Source organism: Oncorhynchus gorbuscha, linkage group LG06 (genome assembly GCF_021184085.1).
Source record: "Oncorhynchus gorbuscha isolate QuinsamMale2020 ecotype Even-year linkage group LG06, OgorEven_v1.0, whole genome shotgun sequence".
NCBI lineage: Eukaryota > Metazoa > Chordata > Actinopteri > Salmoniformes > Salmonidae > Oncorhynchus > Oncorhynchus gorbuscha.
The window spans coordinates 67,753,334-67,777,559 of NC_060178.1; the positions used below are offsets into that span (position 1 = coordinate 67,753,334).

The 24,226-nt window shown below is 41.5% G+C and overlaps 1 protein-coding gene and 1 pseudogene across 2 annotated transcripts; both read left to right on the forward strand.

The window, feature by feature from the left end:
• The first annotated feature begins 463 nt into the window (after window positions 1–463).
• On the forward strand, window positions 464–15,312 carry LOC124037228 (tumor necrosis factor receptor superfamily member 6-like). 2 transcript variants are annotated; one of them, XM_046351894.1, is made up of 9 exons: window positions 464–611; window positions 2,284–2,428; window positions 2,673–2,807; window positions 5,536–5,653; window positions 13,404–13,477; window positions 13,610–13,705; window positions 13,905–13,948; window positions 14,692–14,710; window positions 14,817–15,312. In XM_046351894.1, exons 1-9 carry the CDS (start codon window positions 573–575, stop codon window positions 15,134–15,136), a joined length of 990 nt encoding a protein of 329 aa, XP_046207850.1. In that variant the 5' UTR covers window positions 464–572; the 3' UTR covers window positions 15,137–15,312. The 2 variants fall into 2 exon arrangements, with proteins under 2 accessions (XP_046207850.1, XP_046207851.1); XM_046351895.1 differs by having other exon boundaries at window positions 2,315–2,428.
• Window positions 15,313–20,203: 4,891 nt separating this feature from the next.
• Window positions 20,204–23,195, forward strand: LOC124038729 (annotated as a pseudogene).
• Window positions 23,196–24,226: the final 1,031 nt, after the last annotated feature.

Below are 24,226 nucleotides of genomic sequence, written 5' to 3' on the forward strand. Positions count from 1 at the left end.
CAAGCAATGATCTCTATTGCACTGCATGGTAGAACGAGAACTTGACACTATGATATGAAACAATCTGCCTCGGAGCTTGGTGTGCTTGGAAAATGACCATTACACACATCCAGTCCTGACGGATCGCTGCAATAACGGACCCAGAAAATGTGTAAAAAGAGGAGCAATTTAGGCGGTCCCGCGCAAAGGCCACTCGCTCCCCCTAGTGCTACATGGAGAGATAGGTCTGTCTCATAGAACAATGATGAATACAATACATGTTCAGTATCTACTAAACTTACTCCAACAAGTCATTGTATGTATCTCATAAGATAACCATTTTTCAATGGTGAAACACATTTTTACTGGATGTATTTCTTGAATAAAACGGTTAGAATAAAACCCTCACGCACTTCCGGTTCGGCATTGCTTGTCTATGCGCCCTACGAACATGCAGCAATTTGACTGTCAGTGTGCAATCGTGGTCAAGGTACTTTCTGTAATTCCTCCAAACTTCAAACAGAGGGCAGATTTGCAATTGCAAACACCACACAGGGCGCAGCAATCTCTTCTTGGAGGCATCCATTTCGAAAATGAACAAATATACTTTTTTATATATCCTGTGCATTTTGGTGAGTTGACTATCGACATGTTATTGTTGACATACTTTGTATAGGTTAAACTCAGATATTATATTATTGTCAGAACTTGGGCTAGCTAAACTAACTCTCACAGCTATATTTGTCAAGTCATTCTCAACTCTGCTCTGGTATCTTGCATGGATGAAATACAGTATATACATCTATCAAACACGATGTATAAATATCTGATATTTTTTATTTAACCGACAGGTAAAAGTTCCTAAACTGTCCGTGCTGAAGTAGTTTCACTTTTGATTTTGACTTGTTGGGACATGCCACGCCAGCCTTGTCTCATAGACTAGATGTAAATATAACAACACAAAAGTTGCGTATTCGAATCTGATCAAGGACACCTTTTATAATTTTAAATAAATAGCAACTTTGCAACTACTTACTACTTTTGTAGCTACTTTGTAACTACAAAATGCACTATAGCAGTTGTATTTCTGTATTTTGAAAGTTGTATATCTTGAAAGCTTGATTGCTGACATGCAAAACATTTTGTGACTATATCAATGGACTAATGAAATAAATACCAGAAGATAGTTTTTGGCTGGAGTTTTCCTTTATGTGCAATATGCAGAAATCTCTCTGCCCATTCTAATAGTTTGCCTAATGTCTGTTTATGTCACAAAACAAGCAAGTATAGTATAAAGAATCATTGTATTTTATTTAAGCTGTTTGAAGCTGGTGTACAAAACCAAAAGGAAAAGACACAAAAACAAAACTTATGAATGGGAAGCATAGAAATAGTGCACATAGAACAGATACAGCTTTTTAGACCTGCTTTCAATGAGAATGACAGATCTATAACTAATATTTCTATGTGAATTTGGTCAGGTCGCCCAAAAAGTTACATATTGCAGCTTTAACACTAACCTTAACCCCTAACCCTAGTCCCTAGCCTAGCTAACTTCAGCCACCTAGCTAACGCTAGTTAACATAAAAAAACATTCCAATTTGATTTGTCACATGCACCAAATATAACCTTACCGTGAAATTCTTACTTACAAGCCCTTAATCAACAATGCAGTTAAAAAAAGAGAGTTCAGAAAATATTTACTAAATAACTATAAGGAGGCTATATACAGGGGGTAACGAGTCAATGTGCAGGGGTACAGGTTAGTCAAGGTAATTTGTACATGTAGGTAGTGGTAAAGTGACTATGTATAGATAATAAACAGTGAGTAGCAGCATGGTAAACACAACATATTTAACATATGGCACATTTTTTTTTAAATATTGTAAGAATTGTAATTCATAACATATTACACGAAATGGATGATGGACATCCACAAATTAGTACAGGTTTACCTTTACTATGTTACACTTACCACACATTCCTTAATAATAATAATTGACCTTCCAATGTTTTCATACTTAAATCACTGATAAGTCGCGTGCACACACACACACACACACACACACATACACACACACACACACACACACACACACACACACACACACACACACACACACACACACACACACACACACACACACACACACACACACACACACACACACACACACACACACACACACACACACACACACACACACACACACACACACACACACACACGCATGCATGCAGCTACCGTAACTGCCTACTGCTGTCTGTTATAATAACACTCCATAATGTAATTGCATTTAACAGTGTACGGTTCGTTTAACTACACCATTCAAAGCAGAGCGGAGTTCCCAAGACATCTTAATCACTAGCAAATTGCGCACCAAAAGGCAGAGTTGTCAAGATGGCACTTACCAGCATGAGGGAATGGCATGCTGTCTCTGTGCGGCTGGTAAGCATCTAATGTTTAACATTATCTGTATCGAACTATCTCACGTTAGCATTCTTTTGGTCACCACCATGACAGGTCAATAGCATAATAATTGCGCAAGCACATTTACATTGGAGTGAGAACTGAAATGTTGATTAATTAACAAGCACTGTCGTAGTCAACGCCTGCAAAATGCATGAATAAAATTAATGTATGCTATGTAGGCCTATGTCTTTCCCTTTGATTATGTACTCTATGTGTATAGGCCAACATCTGGAGAGCCACTGCAGTGTGAGCCCAGAGGATGGGACCTGTGTTTACTGTGAGGAAGACAGGACCTACAACAGTGACCCCAACTCTCTGGACTCCTGTGAGCCCTGCACTTCCTGTGACCCTAAAGGTAGGCCTACACACACAACAGGTAGAACTGACACCTTATAGGTAGGCCTACCTACTGTAGCAAATTAGGTTCTCTTTTGTTTTTGGAACAGGGTTGCCACACAACCTATGGGAACTCCTTTCCCTTCATGCGATATGATTGCGATGCTTAATATCAAAGATGTTTACAGTCACGTCTCACCCTTACTGACCTGTCACTAAAGAACACAGTGTGGCGTGGCATGCTGTCTTTTGTTCACTGTCTTTTCTTCAAATCGAATTAAATCAAATGATATTTGTCACATGCACCGAATGTGTGAAATGCTTACAAGTCCTTAATCAACAATGAAGTTTGAAGAAAAATAAGTGTTAAGTAAAAAAATAGATCACTAAAACATTGAAAATAAAAAGTAACAAATAATTCAACAGCAGCAGTAAAATAACAATTGCTAGGCTATATACAGGGGATACCGGTACAGAGGCAATGTGCAGGGGCATCAGTTAGTCGAGGTAATTGAGGTAATAAGAACATGTAGGTAGAGTTAAAGTGACAATGCATAGATAATAAACAGCCCTTTGATTCGTTGTTCAGGAGTCTTATGGCTTGGGGGTAGAAGCTGTTAAGAAGCCTTTTTGACCTAGACTTGGTGCTTTGGTACCGCTTGCCGTGAGGTAGCAGAGAGAACAGTCTGTGACTAGGGTCGTTGGAGTCTTTAACCATTTTTGGGGCCTTCTTCTTACACCGCCTGGTATAGAGGTCCTAGATGGCAGGAAGCTTGGCCCCAGTGATGTACTGGGACGTACGCACTACCCTCTGTAGTGCCTTGCGGTTGGAGGCTGAGCAGTCAGCCAGCCATACCAGGTGTGATGTAACCAGTCAGGATGCTCTTGATGGTGCAGCTGTTGAACCTTTTGAGGATTTGAGGACCCATGCCAAATCTTTTCAGTCTCCTGATGGGGAATAGGCTTTATCGTGCCCTCTTCACAACTGTCTTAGTGTGTTTGGGCCATGATAGTTTGTTGGTGATGTGGACACCAAGGAACTTGAAGCTCTCAACCTGCTCTACTACAGCCCCGTCGATGAGAAGGGCGTGCTCCTTCCTCCGTTTCCAGTAGTCCACAATCATCTCCTTTGTCTTGATCATGTTGATGGAGAGGTTGTTGTCCTGGCACCACACGGCCAGGTCTCTGACCTCCTCCCTATAGTCTGTCTCATCGTTGTCGGTGATCAGGCCTACCACTGTTGTGTCATAGGCAAACTTGATGATGGTGTTGGAGTCGTGCCTGGCCATGCAGTCATGAGTGAACAGGGAGTACAGGAGGGGACTGAGCATACAGCTCAGAGGGACCCCCGTCTTGAGGATCAGCATGGCGGATGTGTTGTTCCCTAACCTTACCACCTGGGGGCGGCCCGTCAGGAAGTCCAGGATCCAGTTGCAGTGGGAGGTGTTTAGTCCCAGGGTCTTTAGCTTAGTGATGAGCTTTGAGGGCACTATGGTGTTGAACGCAGAGCTGTAGTCAATGAATATCATTCTCACAGAGCTGTTCCTTTTGTCCAGGTGGGAAAGGGTAGTGTTGAGTTCAATAGAGATTGTATCATCTGTGGATCTGTTGGGGTGGTATGCAAATTGGAGTGGGTCTAGGGTTTCTGGGATAATGGTGTTGATGTGTGCCACGACCAACCTTTCAAAGCACTTCATGGCTACAGACGTGAGTGTTACGGGTCGATAGTCACTTAGGCAGGTTATCTTAGTGTTCTTGGGCACAGGGACTATGGTGGTCTGCATGAAACATGTTGGTATTACAGACTCAGTCAAGGACAGGTTGAAAATGTCAGTGAAGACACTTGCTAGTTGGTCAGCGCATGCTCAGAGTATGTCCTGGTAATCCGTCTGGCTCTGAGGCCTTGTGAATGTTGACCTGTTTAAAGGTCTTACTCTCTCATTGGTCGTCCGGAACAGCTGATGCTCTCGTGCATGTTTCAGTGTTACTTTCCTCGAAGCGAGCATATAAGTAATTTAGCTTGTGTACTCCCCTTTGTAGTCTGTAATAGTTTGCAAGCCCTGCCACATCCTACAATTTAAGTTTCCCAGCAGTAAGGTCCCTGCTGCCTCTGGATGAACGTTTTCCTGTTTGCTTATGGCCGTATACAGCTTATTGAGTGTGGTCGTAGTGCCAGCATTGGTTTGTGGTCATAAATAGACGGCTACGAAGAATATAGATGAAAACTCTCTTGGTAAATAGTGTGATCTACAGCTTATCATGAGATAATCTAACTCAGGCAAGCAAAACCTTCCTTAGATTTCATGCATCAGCGGTTGTTCCTAAATATACATAGACTGCCACCCCTTGTCTTACCAGAGGCCGCTGTTCTATCACGCCGAAAAAGTGTAAAACACGGCAGTTTTATGTTATTCATGTTGTCTTTCAGCCGCAACTCGGTGAACCATAAGATATCACAAAAGTAAATGCTGGGTTACGGATCTAAGTAATAGACAGAATGTCACTCCATACCGCCTTTTATAGTGACAGGTCACTTGGGTACACTAAGGGTGTGGATTGAGGTCACGTGGGTGCACTAAGGGTGTGGTGTGACTGTAAACATCTTTGATATTAAGCATATCAATCACATCACGTGAAGTAGTTCCCATAGGTCATTTTGCCACCCGGTACACTACTCAGAAAAACAAGGTTACATCCGTAACCCAACCTTGCCAATGTACTGCCACTGTGATGTTTGTCTTTCGTAGCCAATCTGGAGGTGGAGGACAGATGCACCATCTTCAAGGACTCAGTATGTCGATGCCAGCAGGGCCACTACTGTAACAAGGGGAAGGAGCACTGCAGGGCCTGCTACCCATGTACCATGTAAGTTCAAGATACTTTAACCAAATAACTATCAAAATATATTTTTCTAAATGTTAAAGTCACATGGTTAAATCAGTAAAATTTTACTCTAGGTGTCCTTATTAATGCTTTAATTAAGTCTTTATAACAGCTATATAAACATATAAGCTGTCATAAGTAGTTTAAATACACTGAACAAAACATTAACGCAACATGTAAAGTGTTGGTCCTGTGTATAGTGAGCTGAAATAGAAGATCCCAATTTTTTTTCCATATGCACAAAAATCTTATTTCTCTGATTTTGTGCACCAATTTGTTTACATCCCTATTAGTGTGCATTTCTCATTCGCCAAGATATAACATCCACCTGACAGGTGTGGCATATCAAGAAGCTGATTAAACAGCACGATCATTACACAGGTGCACCTTGTGCTGGGGGCAATAAAAGGCAACTCTAAAATGTGCAGTTTTGTCTCACAACACAATGCCATAGATGTGGGGGAGTGAGCAATTGGCTGACTGCAGTAACGTCCACCAGGACTGTTATGGTATGGGCAAGCATAAGCTACGGACAACGAACACAATTGCATTTTATTGATGGCAATTTGAATGCACAGAGATACCGTGACGAGAACCTGAGGCCCATTGTCGTACCATTCATCTGCCGCTGTCAGGGTTTTCCTGTGGTGAAGTAGAGGAGGACCAAAACGCAGCGTGGTTAATTTGACTCATGTTTAATCAAAAACGGATAAACATGAACACTACAAAACAATGAACATGGAAAACCAAAAACAGCCCTATCTGGTGCAAAGACAGGAACAATCACCCACAAAACCCAACACAAAACAGGATACCTAAATATGGTTCCCAATCAGAGACAATGACTAACACCTGCCTCTGATTGAGAACCATATCAGGCCAAACATAGAAATAGACAAACCAGACACACAACATAGAATGCCCACCCAGCTCACGTCCTGACCAACACTAAAACAAGGAAAACACATACGAACGATGGACAGAACGTGACAGCCGCCATCACCTCATGTTTCAGCATGATAATGCACGGCCCCATGTCGCAAGGATCTGTGCACAATTCCAGGAAGATGAAAATGTCCCAATTCTTCCATGGACTGCATACTCACCAGACATGTCACCCGTTGAGCATGTTTGTCAATGCCTGTCAAAAAGTCAAATTCAAGGACTTTCAGGGACTTTTTCAAGTGCTTAATTGTACTTTTCAAGGACATCAATGTTATACAATTGTTTAATTTATATATGGCCTAATATAGATACCTCCATTTGGTTGGCACGTTATGTTCAGAAATCCACAGGCTCGAGCGATAACGACGGGGCAGACGACAATTCCAAATAGTATCCGTAAAGTTCGTAGAAACATGTCAAACGTTTTTTATAATCAATCCTCAGGTTGTTTTTACGATATATAATCAATAATATTTCAACCGGACTGTAACTTCTTCAATAGGAGAGAGAAAATGTCTGCTCCAAGCTGTTGCTTATGCAAAACAGCCATCCAATGACACGATGTGATCTTTCTCGCACATTTTTCAAAATAAAAGCCTGAAACTATGTCTAAAGACTGTTCTCAACACGTGCAAGCCATAGGAAAAGGAAAGGAAAAGGTTGATATCCCTTTAAATGGAGCGAAGAGAGCTTTCAGGAAAAACAGCACTTGCGGTTGGATTTTCCTCAGGTTTTCGCCTGCAATATCAGTTCTGTTATACTCACAGACAATATTTTGATTTGACAGTTTTGGAAACTTTAGAGTGTTTTCTATCCTAATCTGGCAATTATATGCATATTCTAGATTCTGGGCCTGAGAAATAGGCAGTTTCATTTGGGTTTGTTTTTGTTTAAAACAAAAATAAAATTTAAGTATGCCATTACCACTTTAAAAATAGCGATTATTTTAAGCCTTGTAAATTATTATTACATTCTTAAATATGTGAGAATAATGTAGACATTTCCTGACTAAATGGATGCATGCATGGGGATTGTTGTGGCCGACGCAGGCACACATAGGAAATCCATGAATAGCAGTAGCATTAAGCTCACCATTTGAAACTCACAATTTCTGTTTTTATCATGAGAAAGTGACCAAACACCAGGTTTCTTTTTTAATGGGTAGATTTGTATGGAAAGCCAACTTGAAGCCAGCATTAGCTGTTGCCTTCCTCATAATAACTGTATGTGGCTTTACCGCACAACACTGTTCAATTGAAGCGCCGGGAAACAAATGAAAGTGGCCACATCTCTCACAAAAACTGATTGAAAATGTAATCACGGATAATTATAAGGCAGCATGATAATTTATAAATTGACTACAATAATTACAACTTACTTTTTAAGCACCAGATTGAGGAAATGTCTGATTTTAGATAGGCCTATTCTAGTCCTTGAATTTCTGAGCTCCAAGTTCAAGTTGGCAACTTCAAGCCCCTTGTATTGTTTAAAATTGCAGACCCGGTGTCCAATCCGAGGCACAAATACATTTGAAAACATTTAACTTATTACCTTGCTGCGTTCTCTGTTAAATCTAACGAGACCCTGCTGTAAATCAAGCAGACAACATCAATTCACTAGGGTTGTTATATCCAAAATGGATCCAGGCACAACTGTCTTCACTGGCATAACGAATGAAACACCAAAATATTCTGGCGAACACCTTTTTTCCAGGACTTGGGCTGTTGTTGCATCGTATGACAAACAGCTGTTTGTCACTTGACTGTCGTTCTGAAAATTCCTTCCTGGATCAGATGACAGTGTGTGAAAATATCACGCCGTAACTAATCAGATGGACACCAAATTCCCATCCAACAAGTATTATGCATAATTATTGAAGAACCACATTAATGACAGTATCGATTTAAGTTTTAACTATCAAGGTAAGGTGACTCTTCCGGTTAGAAGCATTCCATTCTGCAATGCATATATTATTTTGGATTTGTGTGCGCATGAAAAGCTGTTTTCCCTCCGTAACATAAGGACAAAATGTTACATAGTTACACTGCATTTATGAGATCTCTATACAAAAAAAACAGTTCGACAGCTAGATCCAGGATTCTTACAGGGTTCACGATTGACACGATTTTGGACAAAAAGGATGGAACATAGGTTCTAAATCAACTTGTGAATAATGTAAGGACATGAACACATTTGAAAGTGTAGGAAGTTGTCCAGTTTAGGAAATCCTCACTGTTACCCTAGTTTACAGAAAGACCCATATAATTTACCAAACTCTATGTCACATTATTACAGTGAATGGAATGATGGGTGTCATAACCATGCCATAGGCCGTTATAGAGTGTGCACAGACACCTTAGGTAAAGAGACATTAATTTGAGGTGTTATAAAAGTTATGATGGTGCTTATACTATCACAAAAACATTCAGGATCTCCGAGATACGTGCATACATACGTAGTTAGGATTATATATATATATTTTTACAACAAATGAAACAAACTGCTCTGGGGCAGAACATGATTTGTGACAGCTTTGCATTTGCAAAAAGAGGAGAGGAAAGGGTGGTAGGGAGGTAGGGAAGGAAAGAAAGCTGGAAATGAGGAAAGGAATATAGAAAAGGAGGGAAAGAAACAGAGCTAGGAAAGGGAGTGAGGAAAGGAGGAAAGGAATCTAAGAAAGAACACGAGTAGTTCACGTGAATGTGGTAGGGATTAACCATGGCCAGTAGAAAGGAAAGGAGGAAAGGAATGGGAGTGAGGAAAGTGGAAAGGAATCTAGGAAAGAAAACATGGAGTTCACATGTATGTGGTAGTGATTAACCACGGCTAGTAGAAAGTAAAGGAAAGGAAGAAGGAAAGGGAGCTAGAAAAGGAAGAAAGGAGCAAGGAAGCGAGGAAAGGAATCTTTGAATGTAAACGAGGAGTTCACATGTGTGGTAGAGATTAACCACAGCCAGTAAGTAGAGAGGAAAGGAAAAGATGAGAAGTTCACATTCCCCTCAAGCCGATACCATGACGGCCCTCAAAGAACTACACTGGACTTTATGCAAACTGGAAACCACGTATCCTGAGGCTGCATTTATTGTAGCTGGGAATTTTAACAAAGCAAATTTGAGGAAAACGCGACCGAAGTTCTATCAACACATTGACTGTAGTACTCGCACTGCTAAAACACTCGTCCACTTTCACTCCAACTTCCAGGATACCTACAAGGCCCTCCCCCACCCTCCCTTTGGCAAATCTGATCACGGACTGTGAAATGTTCCGTGTAGCCTCAGAGAATAACATTAATGAATACTCTGATATGGTGACTGAGTTTATCAGAAAGTGTATTGGAGATGTTGTACCCACTGTGACTATTAAAACCTACTCAAACCAGAAACCGTGGATAGATGGTAGTATTCGCGCAAAACTGGAAGCGCGAACCACCACCTTTAACCATGGCCAAGTGACTGGGAATATGGCCGAATACAAACAGTGTAGTTATTCCCTCTGTAAGGCAATCAAACAGGCAAAACGTCAGTATAGAGACAGAGTGGATTCGCTATTCAACGGCTCAGACACAAGACGTATGTGGCAGTGTCTACAGACAATCACAGACTTCAAAGGGAAAACCAAACATGTCGTGGTCACCGATGGTGTGTTCGAACAAGCTAAACACCTTATTTGCCCGCTTTGTGAATAACACAGTGCCACCAACGTGGTCTGCTAACAAGGACTGTGTGCTCTCCTTCTCCGTGGCCGATGTGAGTAAGACATTTAAGCGTGTTAACTCTCACAAGGCTGCCGGCCCAGACGGCATCCCTAACCGCATCCTCAGAGCATGCGCAGACCCGCTGGCTGGAGTGTTTACGGACATATTCAATCTCTCCCTATCCCAGTTTGCTGTCCCCACATGCTTCAAAATGTCCACCATTGTTCCTGTACCCAAGAATACAAAGGTAACTGAACTAAATGACTATCGCACCACAGCACTCACTTCTGCCATCATGAAGTGCTTTGAGAGACTGGTCAAGGATCATATCACCTTTACCTTACCTGGCACTCTAGAACCACTTCAATTTGCTTACCGCCCCAAAAGATCCTGGTGCCAGGAAAACAACCTCTCACTCAACATCAACAAAACAAAGCAGCTGATTGTGGACTTCAGGAAACAACAGAGGCAGCACACCCCTATCCACATCGACGGGACCGCAGTGGAAAAGGTGGAAAGCTTCAAGTTCCTCAGCGTCCACCCACACAGACAGTGTAGTGAAGAAGGCGCAACAGCACCTATTCAACCTCAGGAGGCTGAAGAAATTTGTCTTGACACCTAAAACCCTCACAAACTTTTACAGATTGAGCACGATTGAGAGTATCCTGTTGGGCTGTATTTCCGCCTGGTATGGCAACTGCACCACTCGCATTCTGCAGGGCTCTCGAGGGTGGTGAGGTCTGACCAACCCATCACTGGGGACAAACTACCTGCCCTTCAGGACACCTACAGCACCCGATGTCACAGGATGGCCAAAAAGATAATCAAGTACAACAAACACCCGAGCCACTGCCTGTTCATCCCGCTATCATCCAGAAGGCGAGGTCAGTACAGGTGCATCAAAGCTGGGACCGAGAAACAGCTTCTATCTCAAGGCCATCAGACTGTTAAATAGCCATCAGTAGGTACCTTAGAGGCTGCTGCCATATATACATAGACTTTAAATTACAGTTTAATAATGGAACACTGGTCACTTTAAATAATGTTTACATATTTTGAATTACTCATCTCATCTCATATGTATATACTGTATTCTATTCTACTGTATCTTAGTGGCTGATGCTCCGACATTGCTCATCCAAAAATGTATATATTCTTTGTTCCATTCCTTTACTTTGGATTTGTGTTTATTGTGTGTATTGTTGTGACATGTTTTGATATTACTTGTTAGATATTACTGCACTGTTGGAGCTGTTTTTATCAATAACATTTACTAAACACGTGTACTGTTTGTGACCAATAAAATTTTATTTGATTTGACACTACACTGACACTCCAACACACACACGCACACACACTATATACGCTCACAAACACAAAACACACACACACACATGCATATTCACGCCACACTCACACATAGGCACACTTCACTTACACTGCTACTACTCTGTTTATTATCTATCCTGAATGCCCATTTACTTTTACCCCTACCTACATGTCATAAGGTGAATGCACCAATTTGTAAGTCGCTCTGGATAAGAGCGTCTGCTAAATGACTTAAATGTAAATGTACATGTACACATTACCTCAACTACCTAGTATTCCTGCACATTGACTCGGTACTGGTACTCCTTGTGTATAGCCTTGTTATTCTTATTTTATTGTGTTACTATTTGCTTTATTTTTTCATAGTATACTGTACATTGTTACTTTAACCTGCACATCTTCCTTTCTTCACAGCTTTCACAATTCCTTTTGTGATTTTGTTGTAGAATTATATTTGCCTCCATTTAGTTTCATAATTGTTGTGCTTTTTGGCAAGTTGTTGTTATTATAATAATGTTTTTTAAAATCTGGATGTGGCCCAAGTTGTACAACTCAGCAGTTTATTTATCTTGTTGTCTAAAAAAAACAAATCCTAAGTGCTCCAATATACACGTTTCTTAGAGATCCAAAATGGTTTTGTGATACTCTCAACTCTGACATATTAAGACATTCATTACTGTTTTATAACACCACAATAGAATATCACATTACTTAAAGCCGGAATCTTTAATGGTGAAACTGCCATGTTCATTTGCGACATTACAACAACAAAGAAGTTACAGATTTCTTTCCCCTTTGGACATCATTGCACGTGCGATAAAACAGCAGAAATGTACCGTTTTTTAAAATCACGTAGCTTCTCAACTCTGCTTTGTCAACTAAACAAAAACAATAACATTGGCGGTGGGGCAGACAGTGGCGCTGTTTCCACAACTGCGGATTCCATCTTTAAGGTGTTTGTGCACACTCTCTAATGGCATACGACACGGTTATGACACCCATCGTTCCAGTCAATGTAATAATGTGATATAACGCATGATCATAACATCTGAAGTGTAGACACTTGTGTAGCATGTAAAAACATATGACATAAGTTGTTAGGCAGACTGTGTAATAGCCATTGTTATTAACAGTTGACATTAGAGCATATGACAACAGGATTAACAGTTGTCTATAAAGTTTAAAGTATGCTTCCCAGTCGAAACAGGGACATATGAGGTTAGTCGAAGTTTGTTTGCCAAGGTCTACGCGTGATTGGTCAACAGTAGGGATTCTTTAATGAAGTGTTTGTTGTCATTCAACGACCTACGACTAGCAAATGTTTTCACTTGAGAAATACTGCACCAAGCATCTTAGTTTGATGTCAAATTGCGTGGCTAATACCTCCTTGGCAAAAAAATGCCGTTACTCGTAACTGTTTGAAATGTATGACATCATATGACAAATGTAACGTGCTATATCAGTGTTTCTTCATCCAGGTCCTGGGGACCCAAAGAGGTGCAAATGTTTGTTTTTGCCTAGGCACTACACACCTGATTCAAATCAGTAAAGCTTGATGCAGAGTTGATCATTTTATTTAGCTGTAATGTTAAGGCAAAAACAAAAATGTGCACCCCTTTGGGTCCCCAAGACCAGGATTAAGATAGACATGATAAAGAATGCATGAATAAGGACACCTACAGTAAAGTGCTATCATTAAATCTGGTGTAAGCTATAGACTAGAGTGACACCTTTCCACATCAAATCTTTTAATTTCTCTTGAAGATGCAGTGAAGCGGGCATCAAGGTAGCCTGTAGCGCCACCAACAACACCATATGCCATGCCTTCAAAGAACAAGGTTTGGGAATTGAGCAAAACCATAACATTTCAATGCTTTAAAATTATTTGGAAGATGTTCTTTCACTTACAGTATGAATGTTATAAGTTTTTTTTTATCTAAACATTAGGCTTTTATTTTCCTTTCTTGCAGGAAGCAATTTGGCAGTAGGATTTGTCCTGACTACTGTTCTTCTTGTTGTTTTGATTGTGATCATTTGCCTGTGGCGAAAGAATAAATTTTGTTTTGGTAAGTGTTTGGTCATTCTGACAGTTGTAGGCTATGCTAAATCACCAAAAGGGGGCAGAAGAGGTTCTTCTCTAATTTAGTTAGTAAAGTGTTTGAAGAGCACAGAAGTCTGGCTTGTTGAAAAGCTCCCTTTCCAAAAGTATCTGGTTTTGAGTCGTCCTTGAAATAGCATTGACATGTCTCCAATTTCATTTTTTAGGGCCAAATGGTGGTTTGACAGAACTGCCCAACCGGAGTTCAGAGGTAAATATCTTAAATTTATACAAGGGGTGGGTCTAAACCTGAATGGTTAAAAGCACATTCCAGTCGGTGTCTATTCCACAAGTTATCACTGGCTAAATCTATGACATTAAAATGCCTATTTACTCTGTTCCATCTGACATTTTTATTGATATATACAAAGAAACGAAACAAAGTGCAGCTAGTTTGCAGTCTTCCCAGCTTCAGTTTGAAGTGATTGTGTTAGCTGTGTTGTTGGCTAGCTCCTCTGAACAACATTGTCCTAATGAGAGCACATTTTCTATGCCAGGCAAAATCGCGCCTCATTAACTCATGGATGTATCCTCGTAGAAAACAGCTTAAATAAATGCAAATGCAGCTGTCTGCACTGTTTTTGTGACTGTAAATTAACCGTAGTTGGCTAGCTTGCAAGCAAGTGAAAGGAATGTTGCCAGCCAGTATGGCAATGGAACATTTAGAACAAACGACCAGCCGGCTTGGATAGTAACCCTATATTTGTGTAGGGACTATATATTGTGGACTTCGTCTTGGGCCTAACAACACCCGTGCCAATATGTCTTCCAAACACCGGCTTCTTGAAAGTGTCACAGTACTCCACTCTGTCCCTGACTACAGCCACCGCTTAAAACACAGACATGCATCTCTAGTGCTACATCACTGTTACATATACATACATATATACCTATTATAATTAGTGAGTTAAATATCAATGGTGAATGTGTTTTACATGTATTTATTTTTTGCAGGAAATGCAGCCACTGAGAGGTAAGAACATCATCAATGTTACTACTGATGTGTGCTAATTTGAACCTTATGTATGTTATTTCCAACGAAGAATTACCCATAATCCCTCTTTCTTCTTTGGTTTCAGGTGTTAATCTCTGGCCACACCTCCCAGACATCGCTAAGACCTTGGGGTGGAGGGACATGAAACAGGTGGCCGAGTGCAGTGGGATGACACATGCCGACATAGAATCCCACCAGCTGAACTTTCCCAATGACTCCCAGGAGCAATGCTCCAGCCTACTGAGGGCCTGGGTGGAGAAGGAGGGGATGACCACAGCCTCTGAGACACTGGTCCAGACTCTACTCCGCATGAAGAAAAAGGTCAAGGCAGAGGATATCGTGGCTATCATCAGCAACAAGGGGGATGGCGTCACAGGGAAAAACTCAGGATCAGGACAGGTGTAGATACTGTATGTACAGTATGGTTAAACCACTGCCTTTAACCATGGACAGATGACCGGGAATATGGCCGAATATAAACAGTGTAGTTATTCCCTCCACAAGGCAATCAAAAATGTGAAATGTTGTTATAGGGACAAAGTGGAGTCGCAATTCAACGGCTCAGACACAAGACGTATGTGGCAGGGTCTACAGGCTATTATGGACTACAAAAAGAAAATCAGCCACATCATGGACACCGACGTCTTTCTTCCAGACAAACTAAACACATTCTTTGCCTGCTTTGAGGATAATACAGTGCCACCGATGAGGACTGCGGGCCCCCCCCCCCCTCTCTTTCGCCGTGGCTGACATGAGTAAGACATTTAAACGTGTTAACCCTTGCAAGGCTGTTGGCCCAGACTGCATCAATATGGTCACCATTGTTCCTGGACTTTCAGGGTGTGTGCTCAGCCCCCTCCTGTACTCCCTGTTCACCCATGACTGCATGGCCATGCACACCTCCAACTCAACTCATCAAGTTTGCAGACGATACAACAGTAGTGGGCTTGATTACCAACAACGACGAGACAGCCTACAGGGAGGAGGTGAGGGCTCTCGGAGTGTGGAGTCAGGAAAACAACCTCTCACACAACGTTAACAAAACAAAGGAGATGATCTTGGATTTCAGGATACAGCAGAGGGAGCACCCCCCTATCCACATCGACGGGACAGCAGTGGAGAAAGGGGAAAGTTTTAAGTTCCTCTGCGTACATATCACGGACAAACCAAAATGGTCCACCCACACAGAAAGTGTGGTGAAAAAGGCAACAACGCCTCTTCAACCTCAGGAGGCTGAAGACATTTGGCTTGTCACCTAAAACCCTCACAAACTTTTACAGATGCACAATTAAGAGGTGGGACAGCTAAACAGCCATCACTAACACAGAGAGGCTGCTGCCTACATACAGACTCAAATCATTGGCCACTTTAATAAAGGTATCACTAGTCACTTTGTTAATGTTTACATATCTTACATTATTTAACTAGACAAGTCAGTTAAGGACACATTCTTATTTACAATGACGGCCTACACCGGTTAAACCCATACGACGTTGGGCCAATTGTGCACCAACCTATGGGACTACCAATCATGGCCAGTTGTGATACAGCCTGGATTTGACCAGTGTCTGTAGTGACGCCTCCAGCACTGAGATGCAGTGCCTTAGAAGCACAAGCATTTTGCTACACTTGCATTAACATCTGCTAACCATGTTTATGTGACCAATCACATTTTTGTAGTACTGTTCATGCCAGTCAAGATGCCAGTATAGCTGGGTTTAACAGTCTCTTGAGGTTCAGTTTCATCAGTAACAGGTAAGACCTCTGTTGTTGCAGGGACAAGCTCATCCGAGTCCTGATGAGATAAAGCCATCAGCAGCTTCATCCTGTGCTGTGACTCCTTGAGCTGTTGCATTAAGTAATTGGTCCACATTTGTGCGCCGGATCATGTTGGGGCCTACATTCACAGTGTAGGTCAAGGGTCTTGTCTTTGACACAATTTCGCCAGCTTGCAATTTCTGGTTTGGGCTCTTGTAGTTTCTGGCAATAACTTCCTGTCCAATGTCAAAGGTTCTGAGTTGTGTTTGTTTTTGTTTTGGGGAACACTGTTTCTGTTGAATGTGTCAGCAGGTTTGCAGGTAGCAAACGGAAATAAAATAAAATTGTACATTAGAATAGTTAAATCCTTCTCTCTTTCCCAAGTCAAATGTATCCCTCTCTACCTCCCCAATTTCTCTCCCCTTTACACCAGCCAAGCCAAGCTTCTCTCAACCTCCCATCCTTGTCAACCGAAGCCAAGCTTGGCCTTATTTCTCATTCTTGGCCATCCTTGCCCACCCTTACCCACCCAAGCCAAGCTCGTGTTATGCAGGTGAATGAGGACCCAAAAGCGACTTGGCGAAAACAGAGTCTTTATTCCAGTAAAGGAAATAGGCAATACTCCTAGACAAATCAGAGCAGAAAACAAAACATAAAAAACTAATTCCACTCGTAGTGACGAGGACAGACTGGAGACTCGACCATAAACTGTAGGTTGCCTCGGGAAGGCACCGACCGTAGCAGACTCAGACACCTGCTCACACGCAGCATCTGAGGGAAACAAGACACGACAGGGCGAGACAAAGACACAGCACGGCGAACAATATACAAGGATCCGACAGGACAGAAACGGAAGACAAGGGGAGAAATAGGGACTCTAATCAGAGGGCAAGATACGGAACAGGTGTGAAAAGATTAGATGATTGAGTAGGGGAATAGGAACAGCTGGGAGCAGGGACGGAACGATAGAGAGAAGAGAGAGAGGGAGGAAGAGAGAAAAAAGGGAACGAACCTAATAAGACCAGCAGGGGGAAAACGAACAGAAGGGAAAGCAAAATGACAAGACAATATAAGACAAAACATGACAGCTCGTCCCAACCTCTCATATTTTCCCACTCTCTCTTCCTCTCAGACACACAAACATTTACCTACACTCTCACACACACACACACACACACACACACACACACACACACACACACACACACACACACACACACACACACACACACACACACACACACACACACACACACACACACACACACACACACACACACACACACACACACACACACATATAGAAGTTATTGACATACATGCTATATCATCCCATTTGTATTGTCATCGGTGTCCATGTAGCCCATTGGCATCGGATACTTCTATCATTAATTTATTGAGCAGAACAGTTGCTTGGGAAAGTCTAGTGTAGATTATTTTGGGGGAGTGGGAATTAATATTGTCTCAATTTACGATAAACTGGTTTTAGGCATCATTGGATCTAGCCTATATTGTGCTCATCGCTTTTTCCCACTTCATTCTCTTCTCAGTAAATGGGACTCTCCTTGCTGAACTGGAAAGGTTTCTTGCAGCTTGATTTGGGCTTCTTCGGCGCATGTGAATTCCATCCTTTACCTTCCCTTCCATACCTCCCTTACATACCCACAGCACTGCTGGGAAGTCGGAGCTGAGGTTTAATCCCCTTTTCCTCCAGTGACTGTCTGATCGGGATGTAATCCATGCGTCTTTTTCTCAGCTTTGCAGACAGGCCCTGGTAGAATCGAATAGTCTGGCTGTGGATTTTAATTCAGTTCAACCATTTATCTATAACATGACCCCTCAACGCATACCCAATACACCACATCTCCTCACCTCCTACTTAAATTGTCACCATTATGAGCAACAGTCATGAGAAGGTACTTTGAGCAACTAGGTGACAACTGCTGGGTCAGGGTGTCACCCAGTAATAGTTTTGATCCTCTTACAACTGGTGGTTCTTTTGGTGTTGCTATACTCAACTTAACTGATCTGTGTGCCTTTTCCAGATGACGTCCTCTGCATTCTGGACAGTGTAGTACACAGGACTAGTCTGAGAAATGAGTTTAGCATGAACCCACTTCGGTCCACTGAGGTAGTTTCTTGGGACTCTAGCTGCAGACACTAACTTGCGATGCGCATCCACGGACACAAGAAACAATATGTCTTTGAATGGACCTGCAAAGTTGATGTGTGTGTGTTGCCACGCCTCCTACAACCAATCCTACAGATGAAGTGGTGCAAGTTGAGGTATGTTGCGAACCTTCTGACGAGGATTTTCTTTTAGCTTTTTCCTCGATGCTTACATCATAAAGACGTCATGAAAAATATGGGTTACTCTGGTTGTGATCTGGATATAAGACGTCCCGACCAGATTTCAACTCGACAAATACGTCTTTTGTCATGTTCTATGCCCACTGGGTGGTGTATGGTTGTAGGCAGTTTATATTTGTCATGCAGCCAGCTATTTTAATTTTGCAAAGGTCTTTGTTGAATTGTTTTCCATTAAGTCAATGTATTTTGTTTATACCCATGTAAGTCAGGTGATGTCTACTGTAGTCATAAAGATGGGCCCTATTTTATTGAAAAATACAACAACTATAGCCTTTAACAGTATTTGACAACTCCACTTCACATCTCTTGTATTCTTATAAATGTGCGCTGCATTGTATGCTATTCTGTTGAAATGCAGGCCAAATGATGTAAAATAGCCAAATAAAGTCAGTCATGGGAGAATTAAAAAATTCAAAAATGTTGACATGGTATAGGCCTACAATGTTTGTCTCCATTATGTTTTTCCTTGCTCTACAACTTTCATACATTTAGTCTGAGGGAGATTTCAAGGAACAGACTAAATCCACCGTTAATTAACAACTTTCATTAGTCAAGATGACACAACTTCATGGCATATAGGCAGTTGTATCAATGGTATGCTACATTGCAGTTTACAGGGGAAGTGCAAATAGTTGTTCAACATCTCAAAGGCTAACAGTTTATTTGGCATTTCACTGTACATGCTTGTAATTTTAGTTCATGTTGAAGTTCTATAAAAAATGTGAACATTTTGAAAAGGCGCTTACCTACTTTCAATTCTCTTTATTTTGTGGTTCCTTCCTATCTACTGTAAACACAACCAAAATGTTTCATGAAGAAATTACAAGAGTCAAAGTTACATGAACTGTGCAGCTATTTATCCCTTTCAGGATACATCATCTGACCTAATACCCCACTACAATAGTGATTATCTTTGACTATCATTGACACTAAGTAAAAATGAAATGGGCATTTGCCAAATCAGTTTGTAAGGCTTTTCCTTGAATCATTTACTGGAAGCAAATTCTTGACAGATACAATGCAATCAGTGCTATGTTTGGTTATCGAAAAAGGTTGCATTCCCTCAAAAACACATTTTCAAAAGGTTATCTTACTTTCTTTCAGGGTCCACAGTTCAATATTGTGTCAACAGTGAGTCACTCGGCTCTCTTTATATTTAGAGGGGCAGACTGCTGCCTCAAGAAGGTTCACAGAGTTAACGCATGATTGTGTTTCATTATTCTACTGAATCACCTTGCAATGCACAGCAAAAATGACACAAAAGCAATACTCAACAGCAACTTGTTTGAAGACCTAAAAGAGCTCCCAAGCTGAAGGGCTATGATATCCAATATAAAAGTTGCAATGGCCATAGTGTGGGTGTTTGTGGGGGTGGCAGCGGCCATCTTGAACCACCCGCTGCTGTTCCACCAGGAGATGACCACTCTCCCAGAGCAGGATGATGTGCTGCTGGCCCACATGAGGAGAGGCTTGAGCTGGAGCAAGTGTGGCTGTAGGAGGAGCAGCAGGACCCTGGCTCGAAGGATGGCTACGACTGGCACTTCTGGAGCGCCATCTCACTGGTCATCTTCTCTATCGAGGTGTGTCGGCAGGATCTGGCAGACATGGAAACCACTACGCTGATGATGAGGATGGGTTTGTTGAGGGTGGTTCCATCAGTTCCAAGACCCTCATGCTCAATATGGGAGTCCTAATCAGCTTCTGTGAGAGATCAATCCACACCTCGGCTCATGAGAACTGGAGATTGCAGGAATTTGTTGAGGGCTTCACTGAAGACCTGCTGAAGTCCCTGAGACGTTTGTGTGACAGGTAGGCTGACATGGAGGTGGGGTCTTTGGGCGTTGGGAGCATTTATGAGTCGTGGAGGGTGAGCAAGCCCCTGATGTGGGTTCTCATTGTCCTTTTCACCCCACTGGAGGCGTACTCCTTTCAGCTGTGGTGCAGCCCCACTAGTGATGTGCCCCTGGACATGCAGGGCTGTGGCAGGTCAAGGTGACATGGATTGGGTAGAATGAGGACGGCTGTCTCTGTGGCTCTGCCAACCTGGGTGAAAACATGCTATGCTTGCTGCATGGCAAAAATGAAAAGCCCATAGCTGACCACATCCCGTACGACCTTCTGTGCTCCAATAACACCCCTTCTATGGCCAGGGACCAGGTCATGACATGGTTCCTGATCTCTTTGACAAAAGCCTGGGGACAGATTTTTCACAAGTACGAGTTTGAATACACTTCAGATCAGATAAAATGTTATTGGTCACATACACATGGTTAGAAGATGTTATTGTGAGTGTAGCGAAATGTTTGTACTTCTAGTTCCGACAGTGCAGTAATATCTAAAAAGAAATCTAACAATTCCACAACTACCTAATACACACATATCTAAGGGATGGAATAAGAATATATACATATAAATATATGGATGAGCGATGACCGAACGGCATAGGCAAGATGCAATAGATATGGTATGGTATGCAATAGGTATGAAAATACAGTATATACATATGGGATGAGTAATGCAAGATATGTAAACATTATTAAAGTTGCATTATTAAAGTGACTAGAGATCAACTTATTAAAGTGGCCAATGATTTTAAGTCTGTATGTAGGCAGCAGCCTCTCTGAGGTAGTGAAGGCTGTTTAACAATCTGATGACCTTGAGATAGAAGCTGTTTTTCAGTCTCTGACCAAACAGGTCAGGGACAATGTTGTGGAAAAGTACAGATCAGGGTTTGGTTATAAAAAAATATTAGAAACTTTGAACATCCCACGGAGCACCATTAAATCCATTATTTTAAAAATGAAAGAATATGGCACCACAACAAACCTGCTAAGAGACTCATGGACCAGGCAAGGAGGGCTTTAATCAGAGAGACAACAAAGAGACCAAAGATAAACCTGAAGGAGCTGCAAAGCTTCACAGCAGAGATTGGAATATCTGTCCATTGGACCACTTTAAGCTGTACACTCCACAGAGCTGGGCGTTACAGAAGAGTGTCCAGAAAAAAGCCATTGCTTAAAGAAAAAAATGAGCAAACACATTTGGTGTTAGCCAAAAGGCATGTGGGAGAATCCACAAACATATGGAAGAAGGTACTCTGGTCAGATGAGAATAAAATTTTTTGGCCATCAAGGAAAACGCTATGTCTGGTGCAAACCCAACCCTTTCCATCACCCCGGGAACACCATCCCCAGTGAAGCAAGGTGGTGGCAGCATCATGCTGTGGGGATGTTTTTCATCGGTAGGGACTGGGAAACTGGTCAGAATTGAAGGAATGATGGATGGCGCTAAATACAGGGAAATTCTGGAGGGAAACCTGTTTCAGTCTTCAGAGATTTGAGACTGGGACAGAGGTTCACCTTCTAGCAGGACAATAACCCTAAGCATACTGCTAAAGCAACACTCGAGTGGTTTAAATGTCTTGGAATGGCCTAGTCAAAGCCCAGACCTCAATCCAATTGAGAATCTGTCTTATGAATTAAAGATTGCTGTACACCAGTGGAAGCTATCCAACTTGAAGGAGCTGGAGCAGTTTTGCCTTGAAGAATGGGCAAACATCCCAGTTGTTTGATGTGCCAAGCTTATAGAGACAACCCAAGAGACTTGCAGCTGTCATTGCTGCAAAAGGTGGCTCTACAAAGTATTTACTTTGGGGGGGAGGGGTGAATAGTTCTGTTTTTTTGTCTTATTTCTTGTTTGTTTCAAATAAAAACATATTTTGCAGCTTGAAAGTGGTAGGCATGTTGTATAAATCAAATGATACAACCTCCCCCCCAAAAATATATTTTAATTTAGGTTAATAGGAAAAATACCAAGGGGGGTGAATACTTTCGCAAGCCACTATACATAGGAGATGAGCAAAGCAAGATTTGTAAACATGATTAAGTGACTAAGATACCATAGAATAGTATAGAATACAGTATATACATATGAGATAAGTAATGCTCGATATCTAAACATTATTACTAGTGTTCCATTCCTTAAAGTGACAGTGATTTCTAGTCTTTGCCTATAGGCAGCAGCCTCTAATGTGCTAGTGATGGCTGTTTAACAGCCTGATGGCCTTGAGATAGAAGCTGTTTTTCAGTCTCGGTCCCAGCTTTGATGCGCCTTGTCGTGGTAATTTCCTGTATTACTAAATGAGGAGTTATAAACCACCCACACGTCAGAGTTATACTTAAACTTTGTCTTTAATTATTTTAAACTTTTGCAATAGCATTTGACTTTCAACATTTCAGTATCTCTAATGAAAAGTTGAGAGTGGTCAACATAATGGCAACTGATATCTTTTATAGCAAAGATCCACCCCCTAGTCGACATGACAAACCACAGATAATCGGAACTGTTCACAAAGAAAGACTTTTACTTGAGGAGTATTCCATAGCCAGATAGCATTCACAATAAATTATTGTTCAGTTTGGTCTCTAAGACGAGGTTCTAATCTCATTCTTGATACTTCATAGTACCAAAACATTACCTCACTATCTGAAATGCTCTTTAGGTTTTATTTGCTAATGACATCATACATTTCCTCTGTCAGTGCTATCTCATAGAGGTCCATCCTCAGTGGAACACTGAACACACAATAGTCGACAGATTCTATTCTGTCGAATAAAACAACCATTCTAATGCAATACAAAGATTATATAATCTTTCAAGCACTATAACATAATCTCGCAATTTTCCACGATTGACTGTACTGACCTCACCTTCTGGATGATAGCGGGGTGAACAGGCAGTGGCTCGGGTGGTTGATGATCTTTTTGGCCTACCTGTGACATCCGTGCTGTAAGTGTCCTGGAGGGCGGGTAGTTTGCCCCTAATAATACGTTGGGCAGACCGCACCACCCTCTGGAGAGCGTTGCGGTTGCGGGCAGTTACGTTGTACACAGCAGCTGTTAAATTGTAAGGTTGAGGTAAACGTAACTGAAGGAAACAAATCCCCTCTGTTTAGTCTTCGGCAAATTGAAATTCATGGTTTGAAATGGATGAGTGGAATACACATTAAAATATAATTTGTATTCAACAATATGTAATTTTCATTTAAATTAAGTTGTATAGGTACTTATCATTTTATTTGTATCTTTTAGTCCTCATCTTCCAAGAGTCCTTAAACATTAAAACGAACATATTGTAACTTGCCTATTTTAACACAGTGTACTTTTAGAATCGCTGCATGTTGCATTTGCAGTGTTTATTCAGAAATCTTGAAGGCATTCTTGACCATTTGTATGATTGGCTCAATTACTTGCGTTGAAATTTAGCTACTTGACAGGCAAGACAGTGGCAATTGTAATTCCACAAAGCAATTATGTTATTCCACGGTAGTACTCCACCCTCTATTCACAGACCTGTCCAAGAACAGTA

Excerpts from the sequence above, each read along its gene's own strand:
- LOC124037228 (XM_046351894.1), top strand. The coding sequence starts at position 573 with ATGAACAAATATACTTTTTTATATATCCTGTGCATTTTG. Across the intron at positions 612-2,283 it reads TATATATCCTGTGCATTTTG|TGTACGGTTCGTTTAACTAC; the intron begins GTGAGTTGACTA and ends TGCATTTAACAG. Across the intron at positions 13,706-13,904 it reads AAAGAATAAATTTTGTTTTG|GGCCAAATGGTGGTTTGACA; the intron begins GTAAGTGTTTGG and ends TTCATTTTTTAG.